The 12,406-nt window shown below is 37.0% G+C and overlaps 1 protein-coding gene across 3 annotated transcripts in view; it reads right to left on the reverse strand.

Annotated features, from left to right (window-relative positions):
* Positions 1-12,406, reverse strand: part of dhrsx (dehydrogenase/reductase (SDR family) X-linked) — a 53,336-nt gene that overhangs the window by 31,109 nt on the left and 9,821 nt on the right. For all 3 annotated transcript variants that reach the window (XM_051115086.1, XM_051115064.1, XM_051115075.1), the window contains one exon: positions 9,244-9,312. In XM_051115086.1, coding sequence (XP_050971043.1) covers positions 9,244-9,312 — 69 coding nt within the window. The remainder of the gene's footprint in view (positions 1-9,243; positions 9,313-12,406) is intronic.

A 12,406-nucleotide genomic window follows, 5' to 3' on the forward strand; every position in this document is an offset into this window, starting at 1 on the left:
GTCAGTCACTTGTAGCTTCGTAACCACTGAACCACTATGATGATTTTAGTGACGTCCTTGCTACCTTTCTGGGCCTTGAACACGTCCGTTGGGTTGCTGTCTATGCAGGGTCAGCTACTGGATTTTATTAAAAGTACCTTGATTTACAGGTCTGCAATGGCATGAGGGTCAGTAATTAATGACAGAATTTTCATTTTGGTTAAACTATTCCTTTAATTCTGTTGAAATTTAAAAATGCCTTTAAAAAAAAAAAAAAAAAAACATACACTACCATTCAAAATATTTAGTTCTTCTAGAGTTGACTACATAAAAATACACCTTATTTTTGTTTGTGCCTGATGAGAGACCACAGTCAACAATCATGCTGTTCTCCCAAAATCAAAACCTAAAGAAACTCTCCGACAGCAAGTTCTGCCCAAGTATTTCCGCTTTATGTTTTTCATTCCAGACTTCCTCAAAGCCCTTCAGTCGGTGGCTCTTCTGGCATGATTGATCGCTGGCGTGTCTCTCGGAGCGCTGCTGGACAGGGATGCCTGCAGATGTTCTGTTCTGATTAAGAATCTGAGCAGCAGTAATGAGCACAAGAGCCCATACACAACTCACAAGTGCTGTTTCCTGATGGCACCGGACCAACAGGTCTACCTTATAAGAGTTGAGCTAATCTGGGGATACGGCCCGCCACGGAATATACCCGTCTCATCCTTAATTGCTCTTTCTCTTATAATTTTCAGTATGGATGTGCCAAAGAGTGTGGTAATGAGGTAATCTTGGCACCAGAGGTACAGTGCCAGCTGGAGGACACAGTGACTGGCATACCGCCATTTTCAAGTACCAACAAAGACATTTCCCCCCTTCTCCATCTTCAAAGGATGCCAGTAAATCAGACACGCGCTCCTGAGAGAGGAAGACTGATAGAGAATAACTCCTGGGTAAGTGACAGCTCAGGCTGAGACGCAGGGTTTTGTCAGTCGGGTCGGTCTCCTACAGGTCTACGAAAATGTAGATGAAAGATAAAGATTGGACAGTAAATCTTAGAAAGGATGATAAGATTTATCTTTCCGTATAAAGTCAGGAACAGACGGCGTAGATCAATAAAGGACAGAGATAAAGAAAGGAACGGGCTGTTTTTTTCCACTGATGTCATAATTGCAGTGTCACTGCTATTAGAATGATGCCGCAAAAGATAAAAAATATATGACTGGTATATTATAAACCTTCAAAAGATAAAAACACAGTGACATGCACAGACACCATCAAGTCCTTAATATTTGACACCTCACAGATGTATGAGCCTCCTGTTTGGTGCAAATGCGTCAGTGTCTCTGTAATAACATTTTTTTTTCATGCTGTAAACAACTGTTCTGAACCTCTGACACACAGCGTGTGTTTTGGGCATATGTTGGGGCGTCTGTCTAATTACATCAGGCAGTAGGGTGCCGTCACCCCTGCAATGAGCCCTCAATGAGTAGACATTTTACCAAACACTGACTCCACTGGTGAGGATCCAGAAGGCTCTCTGCAGGTTCTGACTGTGCAGACGTCTGCTGTTCACATCAGCCGCCAGCTGGCTGTCAACAGGTACCACAATAAACTCTCACCATGACCTACTGCGAATTACATACAGGTTAACAGGAAGTTTACAATGAACAATTCAGTTTGAGCACATAATAAGACCAATACTGAGAGTCATAAACAGTGTTATTTTAGTTTCATTGAGATACTGGGTTAATTCATGTTTATATTTTCTGTTTTAATTTTGTATTTGTTCCAATTTTAGTAATTATATTTTTGCTTTTAATATGTCTGTAGTTTTTATTTATTACGTAATGCGTGAAGTCGTGGATGCAGTTGTGGTTAAAAAGCATATACTTTTTTTTGTTTTGTTTTTTGCTAGATAAGACCCTTATTCTTCGGCTGGGATATGTGTAGAGTCCTTTGAAGCTGCATTACAAAAAGCACTTTGGACCCTCAACCCGATCCCCATTGAAGTCCACTACATGGAGAAAAATCATTTTCTTTCTACAAACATTTCTTTTACATCAAGTAACAATATTTTTTAGTTTTATAAAATATAACCCTGTAATATAATATAATATAATATAATATAATATAATATAATATAATATAATATAAAATAAACCCTGTAATATAATAAAATATAATATAATAATAATAATAATAATAATAATAATAATAATAATAATAATAATAATAATAATAAAGTCACAAAATCACACACAGCTCGCTTTTAATATTCTAAATGATAACTTTTGGGTTATAACAGTTATTTTATGTATGTTCACATACAATACTGTTCAAAAGTTTTATAAAGCCCAATTCGGATGCTAATGTCTTTTTTTTCTCATGGGGATATAAGCATTTTTCAACATTTACAGGGGTGACTCGATTACAGGGGTGACTCGATTAACATTTTATTGCCTTCTGAATCCAGAATGTCAATGTTTTTCTCACACCATCCGTGTAAAAATCCCTGGCCAAATTACCTACTGTTTTTTCGTAATTTATTTGCCATCCAAATCTACATCTCTAAGATTACAAGAAGAAATCGTCTCAAAATTTACTGTTCAAACCACAATATGGACTAGTATCTGTAAATATTACGCCGCAAAAATACCATTTAAATGTGAATCCTGCATGTTCTGCGTGTCTCTGTTTTAATGAATGGAGCAAACGAGCGGTTTTGTTTAATACACACACTAAAGCGCGCGTGACGCTCGCGGTGATTTCAGCATTTGACCGTTCCATTTTAGGAAAACTAGCGTCATATCATATCACACACAGAAATGTAAAGGTAGACACGGCAACCCGTCAAAATAAAAAAGTCTGGTTTAACTTGAAGACATTGTGCCAGAAATATATTACTACTACTACTACTAAAAATGAAACAAACATTATTTTTTAGGGTATAATCACACAACATTTCTTCCACGTTTTAATTTTAATAGTAAATTCCCCTTTGTTTGGCAAAAAAAAAAAAAAAGTTTGCTTAATTTTCAATAATTAAAGGATAAATGAAATTAATGTTTTATGCCATCATTTGATAACCGGAACATTTTAAATACACAACACAGAATTTCTGAGGGTAAAAAAAAAAAACCTTTCATAAGGCTATTTTAAGAATAAATTTGAATAAATTAAGTATGAATTCAAATAATTAGACAGACATGCTAAAACACAAAATTTGATAACAATAAAACATGGTGAGAAAAACTAAAACTACTTTTATTTCCATCAGGGCCCTAAACGTCATTTTGTTAAACCTTTATTAAATTGATGTGAAATTGTATAAATTTCATGATTTTAATTAATTAGACATGCTCTTTGATTAATAAAATGTAATTTACCATTAAAAAGGAGTTAAAAATTAAAAAATGGAATCCAGAAAAATTAAAGCGGAAAAAACGGAATTTGGAAAAAAAATAAAACAGAATTTGGAAAAAAATAAAATGGATTTCATAGGGCCCTAACAGTACTATATATGAAAATTTTTGGTTAATAAACAAAAACTTCAAATCAATAATATGCACGAAAGGGGGGATTGCTCAATTTGGCATGTGAGTCATCGGCAGCAAGGATGGAGTAGAATCAGGCGACAAAAATCGAATGAGTCTGAAAGAAAGGTTTTAGTGAACAGATTCAAATACCTGAGTCACTGGGTGGAAACAAAATTCCCACTATTAGTGGTCAGACCAACAAACCACAATGAGAGCAATGTCATCCAAATGGAGAACATTTGAACTAGCTGCCAATCCAAGAAGTCACAAAGAACATCAGAACAACATCCAATGATTGCTCATCATGACTAATATCAGAAAGAAACTGGTCAAAAATAGATCCATGGCAGAGCAGCAAGGCAGAAACATTTCCTCACCAAGAAGTACACGAAAGCTCGCCTCATGTTTGCAAAGAAGCATTTGGATGATCCTCAAGAATTCTGGAACAAGTTATTATAGGCAGACGAATCAAAAGTGGAACTTTTTGCTCTGTTATGTCTGGTGAAAACCTGCATACTTTTTAAAGCACTATAGAATAAAGGCGGCATTAATCATTGTGGATACTATTTAAGACAGACAGCATATGAATTGAGACGCAGCCAAAGCAGAGGAACAGATATTTGATGGCCATACAATATGTATGTCACATTTCAGCAGATCTTGGTCAAACAGCTACAGTAAACCCTGAAAGTGCGTGTCATTATGGCAGACTCCGTGACCACATCTAACATGTGACACAGACGCTTTCTGAAAACCGCTACAAAGGCCTCGTCACTCACAAATCACACCATGGATCCGGAGCTGCGGCAGCTGCGTGGAGAAATAAGACAAGCAGAGGATGGGTGGAAAACAGCCTTGGGAACATAACTGTCCGCCCATCCAGAGTGACTGAATCCATAACGCGTTGACAGGGTGTATTGCCGCCTGCCATGGCTCAGCTCTGCACGTCTGCCTTGTGTTGTCAGGGCAAGAGAGAGGAGAGCGGATCAGCGTGGGACGAGTGTGTCTGCCAGCAGCACTCTGCCCTGAATCAGTCACTCAGCACTATCTGTCTAAGACGGACACTATCTCTGGAGCTGCAGAGTAAAGGGTCAGCGTGACCCCGTGATGAGCTTGGCCAGTGCCATTTTGGGTGGTTCAGTTCAATTGAGCTTGGGAACATTCAAAGCTATCGAAATTCACAGTTTCTTTCCTGGTGGACCGGTTGACCAACCATTTAAAAGTTTGGCGTTGATAAGAAAAGTCTCTTATGTTCACTAAGGCTCAATTTATTTGATATAAATAACTGTCCAGCCTTCAGTGTCACATGATTTGCTGCTCAAGAAACATTTCTTATTATAATCACTGTTGTAAACAGTTGTGCTGCTTCTCGACAGATTCTTGTACCTTCATAAAATTAAGGTTGAAACACTGATGTCACGTGGACTATATTAACAATGTCCTTACTACGTTTCTGAACCTTGAACATGGTAATAACATTGCTGTCTATGCAGGTCAAGCTCTCGGATTTCATCAAAAAAATCGTAATTTGTGTTCTGAAGATGAACGAAGGTCTTACGGGTTTGCAACGAGTAATTAATGACAGAATTTTCAATTTTGGGTGAACTATCCTTCAGGATTCTTTGATATATAGACATTTTAAAAAGTCACTTTTGACCAATTTACTGTATCTTTGCTTAATAAAACATATTAATTTTACTTAAAGAGCAGGTCATATGGGTTTTTGCGGTTTGTAATGTAGCTATCCTTCAATGTAAACAGTCTGCAAAGTTGTTAATCAAAAAAAGTGCATTATACATAAAGATACTGTCTCTCAAAAGAAAGAACTGCCTTAATGAGTCGCCTTATTTTCAAATCTTCTGCCTGTTACCAATCTACGTCACTCGGTAACATATTGGCATAGTCCCCACCTGCCCACAAACACTTCGCTAGTAAGTGTGTTTACATCATGTCAAGAAGAAGCTGTGTTCTGCACTGTGAAAGCAAGTTTGTTTTGTTTTCATTTCCGAAAAATGATGATGTGAAGAATCAGTGGTCCAAATAAATATTTTCCACGATACCACAGCAATACAATTCAAACCTTTTGTTGTGTGCTCGTCCAATACGTTCTCACTCCCAACTCGTCACATTTTGATGCTTGGTCAGGGCCCCTTGGTGTCACTTTTTGAGGCTCAGGGTATCCCTTTAGTGTCATTTTTCGACATGCAGGGTCCTCCATTGTTTTCAGCTGTTTATCTTAATTTAATGGTTTGCATGCATTTGTAAAAATAGAAATTATTTTATATAAATGTATACTTTCATTGGAGCACCTAAACCCACCCCTACCCTAAACCTACCCATTTATGAACGATATAAAATACACAACAGGCAAATATAAGTACAGTCACAGGTATTTATTGCAAAAACTGACCATAAACAAGCAGTACAAAAGCATAACAAACAAGTCCTGTTGCATTCCAAGTCTTCTGAAGCCATACAATGTCTTTATGCGAATAACAGAAGGTTAATTGTTGAAAATGATCCCGCTTCATTAACGCGCTCACATCTCATTCAAAAAGATACTCCTGAACATTAGCATGACGCAATCAGTCACAAGACACATAAGAGCCAATGGCATTTCAAAACAGCATGATGCAATCGGTCACGAGACACCCAAGAGCTAATAGCATTTCACAATCAACCGATGGACGGAGACGGCGATCGCGCCTATTCTTCTCACAAATCGTTTTGCTTTGAAACCCTTAGAATATTACTACTTTTTGAATAAATTATAATTATAGTTGTATCTGCCTGTTATATCTTTGTTGACAAATGGTTAGGTTTAAGGACAGGAGTTAGGTTAAATGTGTAAATTGTGTAATATTAATTAAATTGTTATGACTGTTTGCATTAAGGAAAAAAAAAATAATAATAAAATCACACCCCAGCACATATGCAATGATAGCAATATTATTACCCAATATATAATTTAATCATGACGATAAAATTCCCAGTGCCTTTCATGTCAGCACATTGAGGCCAAGAGTTTCTTATGTAAAGTACTGGAGGACCCAGTAAAGGGGTACGCTGAGCGTCAAGAAGTGACGCCAAAGGGGTCAATATGTCACGAGTTAGAAGTGAGAATGTGTTGGCTCGTCATTTTAGAGAGGACTGCTTCTCTAATGTTGGCTTTTATCTTGTTTGGCTTCTAATCTTTTTTTATTTGGACCAACAAGCATCTCCGAACCACAACCTGTAAGTACAATTGAAACGTTATGTGTACATTTTCAAGTGAGTGCTCAAAATATCTATTTTTCTGTGCTAATATGTGACGAATACCTAGTGCAGCTTTAGGTTTTCAGATAACCACGATATTACTATCTTACTGAAATAGCTCTGGTAATTCGCTGTGAAAACACTATTTCCTTAGAATGTGTTGATTAATGTAGACTGCCGTTGTTACTTTGTTTAATAATAAAGAATGTAACTTAGACATATATTTTAGTTTACAAACTGTACTGTTTCATCAGTACATCACGTTAGCACTCTGCTAACATATCCACCATTATTGTTTTGTTAAGTGTTTATAGTTTAGTAGCTAAATTTTGCTGTGGGCACGATTCACTTGCATAAGTGTTAAACAAAATGTTTTTGTCATTATTTTAAGAACCATTTGGAGCACTATGTAAAGGTGCATTCTAGGGTTGCCAGGTTTTTAACAAAATCCATCCAATTACTACTCAAAAGTAGCCCAATCGCATTTTCGAGGGGGTTCCCCCGTTAAAAATTGCGTTCCAGGGTGTAAAATACATGCTTTTTGTCGGGGTTCCCCAAATAAATTTGCATTCCAGGGGCTAAATATGACGTTATTGTGGTCGTTTCAACCTGCGACATCAAAAACCGCGGACTTGGCAACACAGTGTAGCAGAGCTTGCTAATTTGCTTGAGTACTCCTCTCTGTACCAATCATAACAGGCTTGGCCTGCTGACTAATCAGAGAAGAGTAAGCTTATGGAAGGGAGGGGTTTACAGACATTACACTTAAAACTGATTTGAACTGTTTTAAAATCATTGACAAATGACTCTATGTATAAATGTATATTCTGGGATATTCTGTTTTCTGACCTTAGATGCATTTGTTGTATTTGTAGGGGACTTCAACACAATATTAGGACCTGCTCCTTTAAAAATAAACAAATAAATGTAAAAATTGAAACGTAACATGATATAATATTGCATGTCATATTTGTTCACGCTGTTATGCAAAACATGTGATCCTGAATCAATTTATTGCTGTAACAGTGCCTATTACTTCACACTCTTTGCAGCATGAAAAACAAAACTATTATTAAGGTTTTTAATAAATTATGCACAGGTAGCAGGCAATACAATAACAGTTTAAACTAATGCTGCATGTTAGTGAAACACAGGACATGTTGTTGTTAATAGTGACAAATTTAAACATCTCTGATTTGACACTTTTAATGATTTGATAACTGCGGTAACAATAATCGCAATCTTCATTACTTTTCAATTATTTGTGCAGGCCTAGGTATGTTCAATTAAGTTTAATTTAGCTCACTTCCTAATGGACATCAGCATGTATCATAAAGATGCTTACGTTGAAGCAACACACCTCTGGCAACGTTTACTGTTACTGAAAAGCGAACTAAGCGATTAGCCAAACATTTAAGTAAATATTTTCAAGTGTGACCTCTTTGACCCCACCAACTGCTTTTAAATCAGTATTGTCCCTGGTACAGGTTTTGTTTTTAATACGCAGCCCTTGCAACATTTACACTGTCCAACTAAACAGCAGTAAAAATCTTAAACAGACAGCTGCTTGACTTTAAAGTTCCTATACAGCAGTCTGAGCTGTATCTTCGTCAGCTCAGTCTATCTTGTATTCCTAAAACACCTCCTCCGTTTAACTGGATGTGATGTCTAACCCTCATTAGGTGACTGTAGCCGTATAAAGAGCGATCATGTGTCATTATTAGACCAGCTTAGAGAAGTACAGTGACAGATCGTGCTGAGCATACAGCCTCACGCACATACACGCACATACACGCACACAAACAGACCTCCAGCCAGGCCTTTGCTTGTTTTGAAAGACTCATTTCTTGTTAGCACATCCGTCATCTTCGCAGTATCGTTTTTTTCCCCCTCTGAACAAAGACCAATTTCAAAACTGGTATTTAAGGTTACGTTTTTGACAAACTGACCCTAGATGAGGGTAGAAGGACAGCTTGCCTCCAGTGCATTATTTCTCAACTTCAATAGCCCTATGATGAAAGCTAGGAGCGAAAACCGACGGGCCTGTTCTCGCCTAGCAGTTGGGAATCTACATGGGGGAGGGGTGGATACCACAGGGAAGTGAGCGCGCCTTCATCCGAACTGCGGCTCTCGATATCCCATCTGCATTACAATGAGGTTATGGTTCTTCAGCGAACACAATCATCAAACATCTCTCTCTTGGTATTCTTCTGCTTGCTCTCACACATTCTTCCAGTAAACACACCAGTCCAAACATGCCAAGAAAAATGATCCTGTTTAGCTGCAAATTAAGCAGTATCAGGTCATTGTGGAGTAAATCATCACCTCAAGGAGACTGTAAAGGTCAGGATCACCGATGGAGGAGGGTACATGATGATGCATGGGAACTCAGCTTACAGAGTCTTTTTTTACAAAACAGAACACTAAAATCCCCCAGGCCCTTCAAAGATATTTAACTTAGAAAAAATTCTACCTTTTCCCTGATTCAACTCATCGCGAATCTTCTTCACTGCCGCCAGACCCTCCTGTTCCTCATTTCCAGCTAAAGAACAGAACAAAAAGACAGAAAAGGACGATATTAAACATTCTATTTAATACATGCTCTCATCATACAAATGAATGTTAAAAAATGGCAAATTCTGTCATGAATTACTCACCCTTATGTCACTTCAATACCTTTGTTCATCTTTGGAACACAAATTAAGATATTTTCCGATAAAATCTGAAAGCTTTCTGACCCTGCATAGACAGCAACGCAACTGTCACTTTCAAAGCCCAAAAATGTAGTAAGAACACCGTTAAAATAATCCATGTGACATCAATGGTTCAACCCCAATGTTATGAATAATACTTTTTGTGCACAAAAAAAGTGAATTTGCGATTTTATTCAACAATTTCTTCTCTTCCATCGTGGTAGTCTTGTGATAGTGCATCAAAGACTGACACGGAAGAGAAGAAATTGTTAAATAAAGTTACATTTTTGTTTTATTTGGACATGTAAAATTCATAAAATTACGGTTGAACCACTGATGAACTATTTTAATGATGTCCTTACTACATTTCTGGGCCTTGAACGTTTTTCAAGTTGCGTTGCCGTCTATGCAGGGTCAGAAAGCTCTCAGATTTCACCAAAAATATCTTAATTTGTGTTCCGAAGATGAAAAGGGTTTGGAATGACATGAGGGTGAGTAATTAATGACAGAATTTTCATTTTTGGGTGAACTATTGCTTTAAGAAATAAAGAGCGTTTTTGTGTAGCATCATCTGAATGGTTTACTGTTATATGAGAACACACTTATTACCACGCTTTACCAGGAAAGGCAACATTGGTAAGGCAAAGACAGGAAAATCCTGAAGCAGTGATGCCACTTGCTTCTTTTTTGTTGGACAGCTCAGGGACTTAATTACTGCACAGACTGCTCTCTAAAACTCAAGTATCAATATCATTTACATAAAACTCAGAGGCAATCGTGCTGAACCACGTCAACTGAAATTACACTAAACACAGTAATGTTAATGCTAACTAAAAATGACTGCATGTACCTTTAATCAAATTCTTCAAAAAGTTATTTTAAAAAAAGAGACTTTATATATCAATTCATATATAATGTGAATATTAGAGGACTTGTTATCAGAAAAAAAGGTAGAATATTACAAGGTAGCATATTATCACTTTAAAGTCTGCGTAAAGGCAATTCAGTGAATTGTTTCTCAGCACCTTATAAATGTTTGAAACGCATTGCTGAAAACACATTGCAAAGACTGAACTATGTAGCGCTGAATTGTGGAGTTAGACTGTTATATAGTTTCTCACATTTTTGTGTTCAGGATTTTTTTGGGAAGGGCTAAAATCATAATTCGATGATGCATTGGACACAACCGCTAAACTAGCCAAACTAGCTAGCAACAGTGCCTTGCGAAAGTATTCATACCCCTTATGTTGCAGCCTTATGTTAAACTGCTTTAAATGACCTTTTTCCCCACATCAATTTACACTACATACACCGTAATGACAAAGCAAAAAACAGATTTGTGAAAACTCTGCATATTTATTAAAAACAGAACACTGAAATAAGCACATTGCATAAGTATGTATACCCTTAACTCAGTACTTAGCTGAAAGCACCTATACAGCCTCAAGTCTTTTGGGGTATGATGCAACAAGCTTTGCACATCTGCATTTGGCAATTATCTGCCATTCTTCGCCTCACCTCTTCACCTCTCAAGCTCTGTCAGCTTGGATGGGGGCTGGCAGACATTTTCAGGTTTCTCTAGCTTGTTGGTCACAAGTATAACCAAGCCCCTTCTTCATCAGTTGCTCAGTTTGGCCAGGAGTCCAACTCTATGAAGAGTCCTAGCTGTTCCAAGCGTCTTTAATTATAGATAATGAAGGCTACATGCTTCTGTGAAACTGTGCAGCACAATTTTTTTCTGAAGTCTTCCCCAGATCTGTGCTTAGACGGAAGTCTATTTCCGAGCTCTACAGTCAGTTATTTTGACCTCAGGGCTTGGTTTTGGCTCTGATATGCATTTTCAGCTGTTAGCCCTTTTCTGCGTGCCTTTCCAAATCGCCAAATCAAATAGTCATTCAAATGAATTTGCCACAGTTTAACTCCACTCGAAGTGTAGTAACATCTACAAGCGATATGAGTGCTCCTGAGCTAAATTTCAAGTGTCCCAGAAAAGGGTATGAATACTTATGCAATGGAATCATTTCAGTTTTTTTATTTCTAATAAATCTGCAAAGTTGTTACAAATCTATTTTGTGCTTTGTCATTATGATGTACGGAGTTTGGTTTAATGTGGGCAAAAAGTAATTTAAAGCAGTTTAACATAAGGCTGCAACATAAATAAACATGAAAAAAAAATGAAGGGGTATGAATACTTTCATCATGTAAATATTATCTGGCTGCAATAATTAATAAAACAGCTCGGTCTCCCTCTTTATTTACATTTATCTGTATTTGACAAATTTTGATACCTTATTTTATTTACTTTGCGTTTTTTTAATCATTCAGATTTGGCTGGGTGGTTAATAACATCTTTTTTTTGTGGTGTGACAAACTTGAACACATTTAATATTGCTTTACACAGACTTTAAGGTCAATATAAATATATTAAGGTACTAATTAGCAACATTTAGGAGTAGATAATTTACAAAAATATATCTTTGACGATAATTCCCCAGTGACAAACTATTTCACAATTGTTTCTGATAGTTTACCAACAAAGATGCACAGATTTACCCCAGGTTTCAAGCAGCAATTGTGCAACAGTTTTACCATAAACTTTTACCAACAGGCTTTAACCCAAAAAAGGTATATATACAAATTCTGTCAAGTTCTGTTCACATACAGTACTCTAAGAATTTGAATGAGCATGTGAGGAGAGTTACTCTTGCATAAGCCCTTCTTATTGCCTTTTATGTGATGCTGTACTTCAGAAGAGAGCTCTTATTGATAATGCGGACTGACAGGGAGAAGACAAAAAAGGGAAAACCTTAGGTAGTGCTCCGTTAGCACCAGTCATACTAATAACTGATGGTACATGGTATGGAATATATTTTTAAAAAAAAAAATCAATCACAAGTAGCAGAAAGCCAATTAAGAGGCTGCATAATTACAAGAACTGTTCTG

The sequence above is a fragment of the Labeo rohita genome, chromosome 1 (assembly GCF_022985175.1).
Source record: "Labeo rohita strain BAU-BD-2019 chromosome 1, IGBB_LRoh.1.0, whole genome shotgun sequence".
Classification (NCBI taxonomy): domain Eukaryota; kingdom Metazoa; phylum Chordata; class Actinopteri; order Cypriniformes; family Cyprinidae; genus Labeo; species Labeo rohita.